This window comes from Ischnura elegans, chromosome 2 (genome assembly GCF_921293095.1).
Source record: "Ischnura elegans chromosome 2, ioIscEleg1.1, whole genome shotgun sequence".
NCBI lineage: Eukaryota > Metazoa > Arthropoda > Insecta > Odonata > Coenagrionidae > Ischnura > Ischnura elegans.
The window spans coordinates 17,996,808-18,015,529 of NC_060247.1; the positions used below are offsets into that span (position 1 = coordinate 17,996,808).

The 18,722-nt window shown below is 37.3% G+C and overlaps 1 protein-coding gene across 2 annotated transcripts in view; it reads right to left on the reverse strand.

Annotated features, from left to right (window-relative positions):
- The window catches only part of LOC124153452 (neural cell adhesion molecule 1-like), a 463,051-nt gene that overhangs the window by 8,265 nt on the left and 436,064 nt on the right, over window positions 1-18,722 (reverse strand). The window contains exons 6-9 of one of the 2 annotated variants that reach the window (XM_046526607.1): window positions 13,364-13,538; window positions 11,745-11,926; window positions 10,480-10,822; window positions 1,209-1,253 (exon numbers count right to left, since the gene is read on the reverse strand). In XM_046526607.1, the coding sequence (XP_046382563.1) occupies window positions 1,209-1,253; window positions 10,480-10,822; window positions 11,745-11,926; window positions 13,364-13,538 (745 nt within the window). The remainder of the gene's footprint in view (window positions 1-1,208; window positions 1,254-10,479; window positions 10,823-11,744; window positions 11,927-13,363; window positions 13,539-18,722) is intronic. The other variant, XM_046526608.1, reaches the window with a different exon arrangement.

The following is an 18,722-nucleotide window of genomic DNA, read 5'->3' on the forward strand; positions in this document are numbered from 1 at the left end:
CGAAATGCTTGTTGCCTGCCTGTTAAGGAACAAGCTGCAAACAGAGTACAAACTGTTGGTAGGCTGTTCGTAAGTTGTTCCTACTTGTGAGTGACCCGAGATTGTTCGTTGGCTGTTTATACTCTGTTCACTAATCTCCAACAGGCTATCAACAGACTTCAAACGGACAGCGAACAGGCATTGTTGTTTCAGAAATCGACAGGGTTTAATGTTGAACTTCAAAAACTTTAATTTTGATTGGCATGGTAGAAAATTTTAAGGAGATGGAGGGGCCATAATTCATGCAACTGATCTCATAGATTACAAACAAAATATGAGTATGAATAAAGGAGATCACATGAACTGATCGATCAAAAGATGTAACCAGAAGACACCCATACCAAAGAAAAATATTCAAAGAACTTATCAAAGTTTCCTTAGGCTTTTGATAATTACACCTATGGAAAAATATTTCCCTTAGTCTGCTGCCGTTTCCAAACATTTTTGATAACTTAAAAAAATTTGCACATGGAAAGTAAAGTAACGTGGCAATAAAAGAATGGTTATTAATATGAAAAATGTTGTACACAGAATTTTAGATCTAGGATTTAGGATCAATCATAATGACACAGTCAAGGCAGGGTTAACCAAGCAAAGCAATTAATGGCTCCTACATATCCAGGCACAAGATTCTAACAACACAATCTTCTGACTAGGGTCGGTACAAGATTATGGTGAGTCTTGCTGATATAGTTTCTCTTGATGAAGAATGACCATGTATGTACTGAAGGTACTATGATGTTTTCCAAAACTGGTAAATGAAAATAAAGTAAACAAAAAAAAATGGTGTGCGAGTAAAAAATGCTTTACAGGATGCATCACTCCTACTCAACAGGTTGTATATTTATGTGACATATAACTCATTTGAAAGTACATATCTAGTAAATCCCTATCAACTTGAAATTTTAAGGGCATACAGAACTCATGTAACAGAGACTCATGCAACCCTGTATCTCAAATATAAAAAAATTTACCTAAAAGAAAATTCTGAGGTAAAATTTTCATATTTAAGATTCAGAAAAATGGTGACAATAACCTGTATACCATGAAACTTTAAGATGATAGCAAAGTTTTAAACAAGCAATACATCACAAAAAAAGATTAGTCGAGCATGAGTGATGCACCCTTTTAACAAAAGAGAACTGAACTCAAAATAACATGTAACTGACCTGAAAAAACTGCAGGTACAGGGGAAGGCTCAATCAGTGAGTTCTCTGGTAGGACAAAATGGAAATAAAAGTCAAGCCAATGCTCTTCAGTTGCAATTAAGCCATTTAATAAATCACTGCTCATATTTCAGTAGAGATGGAAATATATATTGTAATATGTATATATTGTTGTATCAGTGAAATTTTCTGCGTCATGCATTGCATTTTTGTGACTTGATGGACATAAATCCATAAGGAGAATGTATTCCCCACAATTTAGTTAGTAACATGTAAGGACTTTAAAAAATGTATTGAATGAAAATGGCTTGCTCCAGTCTAAGTATTTTCAATTATCTACAGTGGTAATTATATAATGTAATCCTTAGCATGCATTTCTAAAATTAAAGTTTTAGAGTCAATATTAAAGAAATGGTGAAGAAGCTTGAAGGCATGCCAACAAAACAAATCTTTTACATTGGGTGTTGCATTGAATATTTGATGAAACACCATCATATGTACATTGCCTACCACTACCAGACTTTCACTGATGCTTTATACCTTATTGATTGTAACTATATAATTATTAATACTGATATTGCAACCAGGGATATCAATGCCACTTTTAACACAAATATGAATTGTGAGGAGAATATTTACTAATGCCAATGGCAGAGCCATAATCATTGCCACACTTTCCCTAAATTCTCTTCTCGATGTGGCTACTGGCTGAAATGAGCTTTCCTTTTTATACGCAAATGTATATGAAAATGCAGAAAAAGTATAATCTAGGATGTTTAGAACACATAAAGGCTGGAAAACATATGGACTGTGGACGAAAACATCTAAATTTGGTATGGACAGGCACAAACAAGGCAAGGTCTTAGTTAAGTTTGTATATTCTTATATGTACCAACTATTTGCGCTTGATGGGGTATATATTACTTAGGGAGAAAATATCTCCAAGATCACATTGAATTAAAGAAACCGATTTCAAGACAATGTTTAACAGGAGACTGGTGACTGACAATGAGTAGATGGTTCGCTTGCACCAGGCCCCAGATTCAAGTGTCCAAGGTTCATCTTAGAAATTATAAAATGGAATATCCCAGAATAATTCCTGAAATTTATTGGACTTTGAAGATTTTTTATTCAAATATTCAAATTTTAGGAGGTAACACACTTCTGAAACCTCATTGTAGCCAATTTCACAGACATTAAAGAGTACATGTTACCTAATTAGACCCATTCTTTCTCTTTGAATAAAATTGGTTATCATTCATATTTGTCATTTACAGTCTTTATTGGGCAGTCTTAAATGGGCTTAAATAAAGTAAACGAAATTCACACAATAAATATGTATAGGAAAGAAGATGAATAGGATATTCAATGCCTAAGCATTGCTATTATTACCTTTAGAGTTAGGCCTCAAGGTAAAACTTTAAGACATAAAAAGAGTTTTACGACAAAAAACATAGATTGGTGATCTCACACTGTGTATAGGTAGAGTTATTCATTATTTATATTTGTAGATGTAAATACAGGGCCGTAGCAATCAGGGAGAGTCAATGGGGTCAAACTCCCACACAAATGTTTGGAATATGGGTCTTAAGTAGGGATGGTTGGATCGGTTACCTCAGATCCAAATATCTGTGGATATTGCCCTTCACCAGATACTTGGGATCCAAATATGCTGAAGACACCGGATTTGGATCCAAAATTTTAAATTAATGCTTCAGTGAATGCAGTGTCCCATAAGAGAGAGTGGAAAGAGTTCTAATGCTCTCTTTGCACGCGCTGTTGCACTACAATGCTTGAATAGAATAGGTTAAGTCTGGACCATTTTGTTTAAAATCTCTCGTAGGGGTTATGCTACAGAATTTCAGGAGTGGAAAATTATAAGGTAATATACAACAGGCACATAGAGTGACTCTTCCCAAAAGATTGAACAACCTTCGGGGAAATCTCAGCACCATAAGGTAGCAACCATGGCAAAAGTAACAACGTTGCACATTTCAGAAAACCACCCTTCCTCCATCAGACCCTGCTTATAATGTTTTTTTTTCATTTCCAAGATCTCACAGACCATAAATCATTGTCTTCAAAGGAAAATATCAAGTTACACTAGAACAATCAAAGCATCCTCAACCTGTCTCACCATCTAACCATTTTCAGACTACCTGCTTCAATTCTGCGTTCCTAGAGGACAAAAACTAGATGAGTGACTTCCTGGGCCCGAGGATGTCATGATAGCTTTGGCATTTGGATGACATACACAAGATTTAAAAAATAATGAGGCTAAACTCAACGCATTTTGACGATATTTTAGTTTATTCCATTCTAATTGATTGCTACTAAGTTTTCTAGTTACAAATAGACTATTATAATAGTCACATTGACCAAACAGCACAATTTTCAAAGAAACAAGCGTAGCATTAACCCCCTCAAACTAGTAGAGACAGACTGGAAACGCCAATTGCATTTATCACATAGCATGCCCTGCTTTGCTTTGAAAGCAATGACGTCACAAAATAGCAAGATCTGACATGCTTGTCCTTCATTCCCTCATTGGTAGCCACATTGCTTGAAAGACTGAAAGATCCTGCTCCTTCCCCTCCACCTCTCCTTTACGTACTTCTGCTACCTACCCCTTCCTCTCGAGATTGCTGAGCGGTAGTATCATTCTGTTCCCACACCTCGTCACACGTGAAGTCTAATATTGTTCTAAACATTGTCAATTATGTCTCAGATTGCGCAGTTACAATTTAATTTAATCATATATTGATAACAATGTAGGTACTTCATTGTGTGGAAACATTTTTACTGAGATAAGGAGATCTCAATGTATGCCATCTACATTCACTGTGACACGAAACTATGGTGAGGAAGTGCAAAATCCACCTCACCACAGCATTGAAGCATTTGCGGGTGAAACACAAGTCAGCATGTGATGAGAAAGTGACAAAATTCGGGGGAAACGTGCATGACGACAATTTGAATACTGTCAAATAACTTGAAAGTTTTTAAAAATAACTTTTAATCCATTAAACTAATAAAATGTGTTTGGAAATATAAATAGCATTCCTTTGATCGCATTTACCCAGAAGAAACTTGAATAATAGAATAATTACTTCATTTTATAGCAGACAATTAAAAATACATAAGGATCCAAAAGTATCCGAAGATCCGACACCTGAAATAAAGTATCCAATCAGGATCCGGAAAAAAACCTGGATCCGTCCATCCCTAGTCGTAAGTGCACCTCTCCCACATAACCCCACCAGAATACATCCCCTTTCCTAATAAACTCTCACAATTTTTTTTTCCAGTTATGGAACTACATATATGAGCAAGCATCCTTATTCTTCCTTACATCTCCTGCATTATCTGATAGCTGATTTTGTATTATTATCAGAGATCCGTGAAAGCGGTTTTATTTTTGTTAAATTTCGTTTTAAAACTAAATGATTTTGGTATTATAGAAAATATTGGCGGTGTTACTATAATGTTAAAATTTTTGCATATTTCTCGGTGTTTTACTATTTTTTTTGGAGCACATTTCATGATTGCTTATACATACTTTTGCATTTGCATTTAACATAAAATTAAATACAATTTCAACAGTACAGAATTTCTGATAAAACCAAATGAAGGCAATAGTTCAAGGTACATATATCAATGGTTCAAGCATTGATATTATAGAGCAAGCAAGGTGCACCATGAACATTTCACTTAATTAATTGTCTTTGTGAGGAAGACTGAAGCAAAATTGACCGAATAGTACTGAAATTTGTTCTGCGGATTCATTGTAATAGTTTAGACCAATAACACAATATTTAAGCTTTTCCTGCTTCTTTTTCCATATACTAATTAGAATGTATTCTTGGCAAATACGATCGGCAGACAGCAAATCCCCACTACCCTTCATGTGTGTACAAGAGCCTTTCCCAAATTTTTTGGATTATCTAGTTTCTTTACACTAATTCCAGCATTTATAAATGCTTCTGTAGTAGGGACAACAAACTCCTCTTTCGCCTCCTTCACTTTCTTTGACTGAGTCGGTCAAATGATAACTGTGGTTTTGTGGGTCCCCTTTCGCACGTTTATGTTTATCTCAATTGATGCGCTTTAACAAGGTGTCATGTCTTTCAGATTCAAGTCTTTTATCCCAAAATTTACACAGTAATACTTTGTCTTTCACATAAAATCCTTCTGAGCCATATTCACTTGCCCTGGTATGAACGGTAACACTAGGTTTTTGGCATTTTAAAATTCCTTTCCTTCGTTTGATATATAAAGCTGTAGAGGTGATTAAAAACAGCCCAAGTGTGAATCAGGGCCGGCCTTAGGGCGGGGCGACCGCCCCGGGCCCTGCGCTTTGTTCGTGAAAAAAAAATTAAAATATACGATAGTTTTGAAAATGCAATTTCAACTATTACTGTATTGTTAAGTCCGTGCTAGACAAAAAATAATATTATGTAATGCTGCTAAGAAACACAAACATAAACTTTTTTAACAATATTGATGTATATATGATTAAACTTCAATGCAATGGTAAGTTTATTTTTATTATGTAATTTATTACCATTTTGACCTGCATGTGAAATCAAAATCTTTTTTCATTTTACAGTAATTACTTTAGGCTTACAACTAATTAACTTTCATAATCTAACTTATAAAAATACGTACATATTGAACTGCAAGGCAAGGAACTACTATTGCACTGAAGGTTCGCCCCTAGCCCCGCACCTGCTAGGGCCGGCCCTGGTGTGAATCACAACCAATCATGACAGTGCTTTCAAACCGAGTGCTGGGTAGCTATGGTTTAACCATAAGTAATGTATAACTTGCATTTTGACCAAAATTTGTCATGGGCTCCCTTTTGATAGCCCTCACCTAGGTGCCGAGGGAAGGCAGGTTCAACAAAATCGCTTAGTATTGATTACAGCTGTTGCCAATTGGTCAAGAAAGGCCGTGAAAGAAGCATGCATCGCTAAACACAATTGGATACAAATAAACTTGAACTGGGGGTGTGTTGAAATGATTTTTTTTCCATTGAAGCTCAGTGGAGCACTGAATATCCAAAGATCCATCCACTCATAAGTAGCACTTTTATCCTTTCTGTTCCTTACTTCCCTTCCTCCAAATGCTAGCACTTAGTGCTTTTAAATAACAGTAGGTCTTTATAGATGTCTTCAAATGAGACGAATCGCACTGTTGACGGCATGGCCCTGTCAACAGCTGCCATGGAAACCGGCACCTGCGCCGTCTACGGTGTTAAATGCAGGCAATGCACGGCCGCTTTCAGACGAGATGACTTGCTTGCCACGCCATATGTCGTGCCGTGAACGGCAGCCGGTGGAAAGTCGTCTCGTCTGAAAGTGGCCTTCCGTTCCTGGCCAGGGGCTGCGTTTAAGTCGACAAAATTGTTAAGTTAGACCCACACTTAAGTTTTTCCTGGTTGCAAGTTATCCAATAACGCTGTTTACTGTGTCACGGTGAGTCACTGGAATTACTGCTCGGCATTGATGCGTGCCTGGCGCGAGAGCTTATATTTATGCTCTTTCGCAGCCGCGTTAAATTTCTTTCAGCACTTTATTGATTCAGACTATCTAATTCTTCAGGAGAGAAAGCACGTCATTCAATACATTTCTAAGAATTTTAGGGTTGATAAATGTGAAGCTAAGAAAGAGGCCGTAATAAATTTAACGGCAAATTCTGGTGGAGACATCACTACAGTGTGCGATATTACACGAATTCAATATGCATGAGACAAAATAAGCCAATTGACCTTGGAATCGTAGTGAGTTAGATCACATGAACGTCAGCAGCGTTAAACAATGAAGGTTTACACTTTAATAGATTATGACTCATTAGTCATTAGATGTAATTTTTTTGCTAATTCACCTATACTTGCAAAAACGTGAAATTTTGTTTTTATTTACTGATTTTGCGTTATTTCATGTTATTTTGCGTTGTTTCTCGATATCGCGTCTCGCGGATTTCACAGATCTTTAATTATTATTAATTTCACCAGCATTAAGCATAGCAATACATATTTAAGAGCACTGGCTAAGAATATTATTATAAATCACCAAATAAATGCAGTCACAATAATAAATAGCTAGTTTTAGGCAATATGAGTCGTCAAAATTAGTGTGCACATAGACACTGTGCCTGAAAAATCAAACAAGAAATAAATTCACTCATTTTTTCCTTCCCAAAAAAATCATGGTTTTCAATGTACCCTTGATATCTGGTTTTAGGGAGATTAAACCATCAGGAGATCCACTAAAATTACCAACAGCCCGAAAGGAAGATAGTACAGACACAAAACAGAAGGACATAGCAGCAACTTTGGGAATTGCAAGAAGTGCCTCTAACTTCTAGGATACTGAGGACCACATGTTATCAGATGTGTAGATGAAGGCTAATTAGAGTATATTTCATTCACTGAAGTATTTATCACAAAGGAAAGCATAATCGCCTATTCTATGTTTCCAAGAAAGCTAGAGAGAATGACATTCAGCCTAAATCACCACAATAAGCATTGCATGGATATGTTAGGGAGGCCTCATGTTCAACTGCTGCTGTGAGCTAACATTTGACTCAACAACGTTCTTGAGCTCAGATTCTTCTTGCCCCCTTTCCGGCATCAGTGAATAGCTCAGGGCAACATCGGGTGGGGATACTGAGAGAGGCCAATTCAAGACTTAAGAAAAACATCCCTGATGGGGAACTGGCTAAGTGTTCATTATTTTATATAAACTATCAAGTACAGATTGATTTCAGCCAACTGATATGTATATCAGAGTTGGACATTTAAGCACCCAAAGAGAGGAATTAAACGTGCCTGAATATCCACTGTCCTCGCTCAAGCTATGTAATTGCAAGCATTGCATATTATAATGAATGCAGAAAGTTATTAAACAAACATAAACCAGATAACCAGTTTATCTTCTCTACAGATGCCAAAAAAGTGATTGCTAAAAGCGGTGTTGGTGATTTTACAATAGATCCGGTGATTATATACCGATTAAATGTAAAATACTGTCACCAAAATGTACTATGCACCACTGTTTTCCAAATAAGATCATGATGGATAAGCCATGTCATAACTAAACATCGACTACTAAAGAAAATATAAATACATAATTTATTTGCCTTGAGGTCAATTGCATAGTTGGTCTCCCTTTTACCACAGGATGCATTTGTTAGAAAATTGGCTCATACGTAGACCTTACATCTATAGACAGAATCTGAGGAAGATGAGCAAGAGAGAAATTTCTCATCTACTCTGCAGAAGACTAGATAGACTGATTTTAGCCAACTGATACACATATCAGAGTTGGACATTTAAGCACCCAAAGAGAGGAATTAAACATGCCTGAATTAAAAATATGAAAAAAGCATGCCAAGAGACAGAGAAATTAAACTGTTCTGAAAAGTAGGGAAAACTTTAAACAGAAGTACCCTAAGGAAAATCAAGATAAAATTTCATAGAGTAGGTATAAAGGATACAGGGAAAAGGAACTTGGGATAAAATTTGGAGTAAAAAGAAATGAAGCAGAGCGTATGTACAATTATTGTCTTTAAATGACAGTGGTTGTTAGGTAACAGAAAAAAGTGTGCAAAAAGCAATATGAATTTCAAAAACTTCCAAATTAAGGTGATCTATTCAGGGCTGTGGTCAGAATAAAATAATATAATGCCTCCAGAACAAGCACTAGCATCTAGGCCCTAAGTCCTCCAAGTTATTTCCCCACAATCCACTCCTTTTCTAGCCCTTATGTCTTGGCAGGCCTGGCTCATCTATCACATCAAGTACATGAAATCTGCAGAAATAAGTGGGGCATTTCCTGTGATGATTGGGGAATCCAACAACCAAAAACTTATTTGTCAATGAAGATGTTCATTCCAGAGGTATTGATTTAAATAATATTACCAATCAATGAAGTTACTATTGTAGTGCAATATTTCCCCAAGCTGGAGAAGAAATTAAAGTTATCAAGTAATTTGGATTACAAAAGAATGTGAAAAACTAGGTATGATAAAAAAATTTCCAGACATAAAAGGAACATGCTATTCTATCAACAAAGATATCATTTCTATCCATCCACTACTTTTCTAGCAATTGTTAGTTTACTACCTTGCTCTACAATACTACGGTTCACCTGTCACCAAGAAAATTGAATCATAAGCTAAAAATAAGAGAAAAAGGTACATATAGATATACAAACTCATTATTTTGCCAATCCATGAAAGTAATTATTAGTAATCACTGAAAATCCACATCAAAGCTAGCTAATTAATGCACAATGTTTTCCACATGATTTCTCCAGGTGTACTGACAGAACAATTCCCATGCTAAAAATGCACTATGTATTTGATTTATGTTGTCAAACCTTATACCACTTTTAAGCTATTAAAGATGATTATAATTGAAAAGTATATAATTTGTGAAAATAATTCAACATTTTCAACCCATAGCACGCTTTTTTAATCCAACTTTAGCTAATACATCAAAACTCTATTGAGGGAAATGGCTGCTTCTTCACAGTGGTCCCTGAGGGATATTCAATACCTATGTACTTGAGAAGCATGTTTGTGACTATCATTTCAAAGAATTTTGGGGGATGAGGATTCATGTTGTTGCATGCTTATATGCATGTATATAAAAAAACCAAAATCAGGAGCCGATGCCACCACTAAATTGAAGATGTTAGTTTTAGACATTTTAAATAAGAGAGCTATCTTAAATGACAAAAAATCATGTTCATTTGGTGAGGTCAACCTGCAGGCTTACGAAATGTAACTGGTTCTTTGAAAGATAGCTTTGTGTGACTGGGTCAATTTTTATTATAATTTCACCTACCTTTAACAGTGCTTTATTTACCCAATACAGCTAACATTGATACATCTATAAGAAAAGCCTCTAATAAAATTTCAAAATTTTCCCAATCCTGGTGAAAGTAGCCTCTGACATACCCTGTGACAAAACGTAGCAGCTAGAATAATTTTAGCACAGTATGTACTGAATAATTTATTTTAAAAACTATCATTAAGTACAAGGGTGGCCAATGACAATGAAATTCTAACATTTAGAGATCAAGTCAGTGTGCCATGTTTTATTTATGCCAATTGTAACTAACCAATACCTAACACCAGTAAAAGATTTGATATGAAGACATACCGTTGGGTGTAAGAAATTTGCCATTGAAAAGGAAATTAGGCTTCTAGTTTGTGATCTCAGAAATGAGAGGAATTCCGTTAGAGTGTAACAAAAGATACGTACCAAATCCACGTGTGGAGAATGTGAACCTCTTGGATGCCTCGCTCCAGCCAAATCGGTTCCTTGCTTGAACCTTGGCTTCATAGTCAGATGCTGGCTCCAGCTCCTTCAGCATCAGAGAACCCCAGTGGACAGTGCCATGGCTTTGACCATTGTGGCCCTTGTTGGATGCAAGGAGAGATGACGATGGCATCACTCCAGATGGGTCAGCCTGGACGATAACCATGTGCCAATCATAAGCCATCATAGCCCCCCTACTATTTACTCCGTAACCCATTCCCATGTGTCCTCGGCCATCTCCAAGATGGTTTCGTCCTCCATGGACACCTCCGTATGTGTCATTATCCTGCAAAACAAAAAAAACTCAAGTATTGCAACTTCTAAGATGCCAAATACATATACTAACAGTGTGGCATAAGGTATTCATGAATCACTCTTTTAATAATTTGTCACTCTTGGTACAGTAAAAAAATAATATTTCAGTTAAAAAAATTTCAATTAGTTATTCACATCTTTTCTTCAAGTAATATATGTATGAGTGATTATCAGTACGAAAAACAAGCCTAGTCAATGATTCATGAACTCAGCATCATAAAGTGAATATGTATTTTAAATGAGGAAGTATACATGGAATTTCAACCTTCACCAACTTTTGTGGAACAAGTAACATACGTTTCATCTAATAGTTTAAAGTTATTTTAGCAAAAACAGCAAATAATCAAAATAATTCATTGTCATTAGAAAGGAGTCTGCAACAGCAGAAATGCAATCATGTTCAGTCGCCTTCACATGCTCTTATTTTACAATTTAAAATGTCACCAGCGATGGAAATTTCGAACAACAGTTTTCATATGCACACTACTTTACCAACTGCCAGATGGCTAACAAAAGATTCACTTCCTCAGTAGTTATTTTTCTCCCTAAAACTTTGGTTTTTGGCAGTCAACTGGTCAAAAAAAAAAAAAAAAAAAAAAAACCACATACAGGTGATTAAGAAATAGAAAATTAGGAATATAAATCACATAGTAAAAATAGAAATCTAGAAGAATTAAAGCCATGATCATTGGAAGTCATGTCTCCTTATAAAGTTAAAAAAATATGTGAACCGAGAGCCAAAAAACTCATTATGGGGACATGATGCAATTAGGCTGTATAAATGATAATTAAATTATGTAGCCAGTACTCATGATAAGGTCCAATTAAAAATAGAAAGTTGTGCAAAAAGCTTGAAGGGAAAGGTGCTGGTGGATATTTTAACTATTAATTACCACTTCACTATGTTTTGACTGCTGTTGCCTTGGGGATGGCTGAAGCTCACTCACCGGCAGCTTCCTGTAGTAAAGCTTGTATTCTTCCACATTTGTGTAGGATATCACTGACCAAGAGATGTTGTAGCTGTCACGATAGCTTGAAAGAGGTCCACTTCTGAATTCAGCTGGGTTTGGCTTTCCTGCGAAAAAAAAAATAAAAAAATAGTGAAATTCACTTGGAAGGCACACATTAATTAGTTATTGGAAAGATACCACAAAATTCTACCTCAACATGTCATTCATTTTGGTAAAGAGGAATAAAATTAACAAATTTGTAACGGTTCCACCAGTCAGTTTTGATAAATTGAAACAGTGGTAGACACTTCATATTCATGATTCAATACATTCCCATTGTGACAGCTGTTACAATGCTAGCAAAGATGAAAGAGATCAGAATAAATGATGAAGTGAAAAATAACTAAAGGAGCGATAGAGGACAGTGAAATTTATTCCTTTTTACTGGTAAATTTTTACAAGAGGTACAATCCGGATTTCGCCTTCAAACCTTCACTTTCCTGTAGTATTTTTGCCTCCTGATTAACGTGGTGACATTCATTCCTGGCGGAAATTAATAGTTTTCGAGATATTTTAACTTTTATGGATAGCGATTTTCGGGTTCTGCGCATGCGCGGCCATATTGGAATGGCGGTAAATGAGTTTCACGGAACATGTTTGAAATTGTAAACAAGAGAAAAATATCCCTAGTGATGGTCCAATACATAACAAAGTGGGAGGTAGAAGTGGATAAATCACTTTCTGGGCACATGTAGGGGCTGGTCAACTAGAAAAAATATCCTTCGAGCTGGTCCAGTTGGTAAAGTGGGTAAATCACTTTCCGGGCACATGTACGAGTTGGTCAACTAGAAAAAAATATCCTTCGAGCTGGTCCAGTTGGTAAAGTGGGTAAATCACTTTCCGGGCACATGTACGAGTTGGTCAACTAGAAAAAAATATCCTTCGAGCTGGTCCAGTTGGTAGGGTGGGAGGTAGAAGTGGGTAAAATGTGCTTACCTTCCAGTGCTTATGGCTGCCCAGATGTCCCAGGCAGGTCTTCCTCAGTGGGTAAACTTTAAATTTGGCGGCATGGTAATGTTTGCGCATGCGCAGAAGGTGAAGTGCGTAAAGTAAAGCAGTAAAGGGTGAGTAAGTGAAGATCGTAAATGGCGGCGCATGCGCAGAACCCGAAAATCGCTATCCATAAAAGTTAAAATATCTCTAAAACTATTAATTTCCGCCAGGAATGAATGTCACCACGTTAATCAGGAGGCAAAAATACTACAGGAAAGTGAAGGTTTGAAGGCGAAATCCGGATTGTACCTCTTGTAAAATAATACCTTTTTACTCAGCAAATCATAGTCATTATCTTAACAAATGCTCCTGGGACACGGCATTGTGTATGTGCATAGTAGCAATGAGAGAGAAGAGATAGGAAAAATGTCTATGAAGTTTAAAGCAAGGTGATTTCACAAAGCATGAAAGAAACGAACCACAGGTGAATAGGATACGCAAAAAATAACCATATCCATCCAATTAAACGACGAAAAGGAATTAAATTACGGGTTTCAATTGCCACTCACCAGACAGTTCCACGTATTGTCTCGTCTTCCCCAGGGAGTTGTCAGCAAGACAGCTGTAGTTACCAAAATCAGTCGATTTGACTTTACGCAGGATAAGGGTGTGACGGTTTCCTCGAGCTTCGGTGATCCTGTTGTCAGTGGTGTCCAGTCGGAGTGTATTGCGGAACCAGAGCACCTAGAGAGGAAAAAAATATGTAAATAAATCGCACAGTATGACATGCTAATAATGATATCTCAAGATGATAGACTCTGCACATCACGATATGAGGAGGAAAAGTGGATCATGACAACTGCTTGGTAATTAAAAAGACGGCATGAGCTGCTCCTATAACAACTATTTCATTCACTTTAACAGTTATTCTCACTTCTACAAAGATTCCTTTTGCCGATATCTAAATCTCGATGCGACATTATGACAGGAATTCTTCTTCCTTTCTTAATTCATTAACTAAGATATTCTAAGGTTCCGCACACATTCACTGATGACAAATTTCAAAGGACTTGTACGATGGTTTATATCAAGGTGCGTATAATAGGCACGCACGCCTATTATACGCACCTTGGGTTTATATCGCCTATATGACTCCTACAGAAGTTCATACGGGCACACTGCGCACGCGAGCAAAATTTCTGTCTTCTGCGCACGCGAACAGAAACAAGAAAAAAAGAATATCGGAAATACATGACTATGAAAAGGTACGCGAAAATTTAAATATCAATTCCAAGATCAATTCCATATTTATAAATAATCCTTCTCACCGAAAAAGACACCACTGTACAAGAGGTTAATACACGAATCAACTTCACAGTAACATTAACTGACTTGCAGGTTGCATAAGAAAATTTCGATATCATGTCATAAATACCAATATTAGCTCGAATATTACAAAAGAGGATACTCAAAGCTGCCTCTAAATGTGTTGCCATCCACCGCGCCTTTAAATGGGTTTATTAAATTAAATCGCTACTCGCGTCGCTGACGGACAAGATGATCCGAGTTTCAAGGAGAAATAAGGTATCATTGGGGGTGTTAATTGAAAATTATATGCATGATGATGTGATATATATTTCAAGTTCATAGAGGATCAATGCTATTCCTCGAAATCAAATATACTATACTGCAAAATATTGGAAAAAAGTACATCGCAGTGCATCCATCACCGCGCCGTGGACACTTTTGCAAATCGATTAAAGTGCGATCGAAGTGGCAACAGATTCATAAGCATTTACAACGATGTGGGATGGAATCAGGCCTCCTCTTTGCAATTTCCGTTGGATACAAGGCCGTAGGCAGGGGATCAAGGGGGATTGATCCCCCCCCCCCCCCCCGAAATGAAAAAAATTAAATGGATACTTTATGCTCGCTTGGTGCTCACACGACGATATTGTATAGTGGTGCATGGACATCTAGTAGTCCAATGCGACTTAGGTCAGTACTTATCTAAGCGAAGTTGTAGGTGCAGTGTGTGACATAATAGTGCTGTGAATTAGTGGAGAGGTAAGTGACTTATGAGCCTCCTGAGGGACCGCAGAATTGACATCGACACCGAGGAGTTAATTCATTTGGTCGCCGCAAAAAAAAGCTGGAAGGCCGAATTCAATTTTATAATAATATTTATATATTTTCCTTTAAGGGTTTATAATAAATATGTATATTTAACCGTATACGCTATTTTATTTATCTTATAAAAATAATTTTATGTTTGTCTACTATTCCATAAACCCCCCCCCAACCCCCCGAAAATATTTTCTGGCTACGGCCTTGGTTGGATACGACATGCAGTTCCGTATCTTACGTCATGCGTGAAACTCGCCGCTCGCATTGCCACTTAGAGGGGAGAAAGTGAATCTTTCTCTTCCCACGATGAATTTTAGTTTCAGGTGCACCTCAGTAGCGGAAATCGCTGTAAAATCCTCGATAATTAAGTACTGTTTTAACCTCTTAATTTTATGTATACAGCGATGTTTTTCAAAAATTAGAAGGTGAAGGCAATGGAATAAATTAGCGTCACATTAACAAACGCTATTCTCAATCATGAATTACACTATGCACTGGCAATTGGGGAGAAAATTGTACAACATTACATTTGAGGTACACTAGTAAATATAGGCTGGAATGGTTTCTTGCACCAGATATCGCCAAAATACAAATGAGGCGCTCTCTTTAGCCAAGACATTTATGATACATGGGAAATATAGCACAATCAAGAATCGATGTACTTGTAGAACAAATGCATTTTCAATTAAAAACAGTAAATTCACGTTAACCAACTTAATTTTCTTTTGAAGTATTTTTGCTCTAATCACACGGAAACATTTGTCCAATCCTTAAAAATCTCTAACATCATTTTTCGGAGAAGGTTATCTTCTGTTGTTACCCCCATTTGTTGAATCCACAAAAATATTCGTTGGAGACGGTTACCTTTTGACGTTGAACGTGAAGTATGCCCTAGTTTAGCATGCGGATGTGAAACGTTTAATATTGGCTCCTCTCACGAAATATTTATTCACTTTCGTAAGTTTTAGGATATTAGATGTACAGTACAAAAGGCAAAATTCTTCTCTTTCACCGTTTCTCCACGCGTTTTCTGCCCTACAGTAGCTGCATGTTAATTTTCCGCGAGAAGAATCTCACAAAATTTATTCTACATTCCCTGAATTTCTTTCCGGGTCAAAACAAGCAACGATGAGAATGTATCAGACTTGCGAAACGTGGTTAAATTTTGCGAGAAGGAAACCATTAAGGCATAGCGCGGGGGAGAGGGAGAGGTATGCATGAATAAATCCACAGCAGAAGTTTCTGCGGTGACGCGCCCTCTAATTAAGGCACAGGCGCCCGCATGAGCTAGTGCGAGACAGGCAATTACTCCCGAAAGACATCAAGAGGGAATCAAACGAAGCGCGGAGAAAATATGAATTTAGAGGAGCGATAGAGAGGAAGGGAGGAAAATATGACGGAATTTTTTTACATACCTTCTCGTGACACGACGCCTGGCGAGAATTAACCAATAGACACCGAACCAAAGGAATCATACAGACCAGAAAATACAAGAAAATTTTCAACGCGGATTACGCATAATATTCAAACATTTGACTTGTTCGAAGGCAAATTAATTCATCATCACGGATTCATGAGCACTTACCACAATTGTTTGTGTTTACTTCTATGATATTATTGAGTGATTTTTGCTTCTGTTTAAATTGAATGCTCGAAAAAATTTTATTGCTCTGATACCGTCGTTCGTTCCAGCCCTTCATCACCTACTTCATCCTCTTTTGATGACGAATTCTCACCATATTGTGAACACTAAGTTGTAAAGGGAATGTTCAGCAACGTATCTAATCTATTGTAAATTATTTAAGCTAGCGTTTTAAAAGAAGTTTTTTTAAGAAGCCACAATTAGAGAAAGGTTTGTTTCGATTTTATACGTTTGTTTGCGTTTTAAAAGAAGTTTTTTTTTTAAGAAGCCACAATTAGAGAAAGGTTTGTTTCGATTTTATACGCCATAAACAGTTGCGAAAACATGAAATAATCTCCTCACGGATGAAACGTAATCGAAAATAATAAACAAGACGTTAATTCAATCAGAAATATAAAATATGAAAGATCTTTTGTTGGATAATTAAAGGATCTTTCCGGAAACTTTCGTAAAAAAAGGAGAACGCATCACGATGACAACAAAACACGAAAGATGCAAAAAATCTGTAAACATTCGAATCCTTGATCAAACCAGACCTTTCTTGGAAAATTGAATGTCGGCCATCCGACCCCTAAATAATTAATTCTAGCTTCGTAGTGTCGATCCATGGAGCACCAGCTCTCTAACGCATCACTCATTCATTTGAACCTGGAATTCGAAAGAAGATAGGGAGTCCGTCGATGAAAGAACGTGAAGGGATAGATCACACGCCGGTAGCATCTCACGTTGGCTTCGCCATATCAATGAAAATCTCCTTCCGTACCCCATTACCGAATTAAAATTAGTAAGGACTGAAAATGAAACCGATTTCAATGTCATTCCATGTCATTGGCACTCAAAGTCCCTGATAGTTATAGGTAAAGAATACCATGAAGGTATTTTGACTAAAATATTTTCCTTCTTCAGGATTCTCTATCGGGGATAATATTTAAGCATGTACTATAAGATTTATGCCTCAATAAAATTATAGAAATTGTTATAAATAGGTTTATGGTAGTAAAACATAATTATTACCTTAACATAAATGTCAAAGAATGTTTCCAAGAAGTTGCTATTTGTCAACGATTAGAAGTCACACTAGTCAAAATTTTGAGGCTTTACAAGAATCTAACGGAATAAGATCCTCTGTCCACTATTCAAAGCATCAGAAATATAGAGCATTCCAGTCCAATCGAAAATAATCAATTTATTTATATAGAGCGTAATATATCACTCGTCACTTATTGTGCTGACCAAACTCTTCATGCTCGTGGTAATGTATCCAAATCGCGCGCGTACGGTGCCGGCCTTGGAAAGAAAGCGACCAGTGGACAGTATTTTTCAACAAATCTTTTACAACACGAACATTCCTCTCCTCAAACTCATACAACTGACCTATTTCTCCAACGCTTCTCATTTCGCGTCAATTTTTTTTCCTGTGGGCGCTTTTTATTCCTCCGGTGCTACAACGCAGAGAAACGAATGGAGGTGGCGGAGAAAAGATATATGGGGATGGAAGGACGCTGAGGGGAAAAAGAGTGGAGCGCAGTGGAGGAAGAAGGGGTCGGAGGAAGGTCCTCCGAGGCCAGGAATGGAGGCAAGTTTTATTATTTTCAAGGAGAGGAGAATCTTCAAATGGGACGGCAAGGAAGAAGGGCTGCGGATGATTCGGAAGGAAAGGGGCTGTAAAAAGGGAGAAAGGGAAAGAGAAGCAAGGGAGGGCGAGCACCCTTGGATGGACGACCCTAGCGAAGGAGGAGGATCCACGCACATTTTCAGGGGGTGGGCATGGGGTGCAGGGTCGCTCCCAAAGGCTAAGCTTTCTTTTATTACGATCCATATTCCCGGCTCACCGACCGCATATACCCGAACCCCCTGCCCTCCTCCCTCCCCCCGCATCCTTCCGCGGCGAAGCCAACTCCTATCGCCTATCTTCTTCAGGGCCGCCCTATTTTCATTTCGCGACCTCTTTTGCCGCAGTCCCCTTTTTGAGCGACGGAGGACGTCTAACGATATTAAGAGGGAACCAACCGTCTTTCAAGGGTTATGGATAGGATAAGATATGGGAAGAGATGAAGCATGTGAGGGTTCTGTTGAAGTAAAAGGGGGTAATTACTCCTATCACATGTTTTCAAAACTAACGAGTCTAGTATTCTAATAAATTTAAAAAATATAAATAC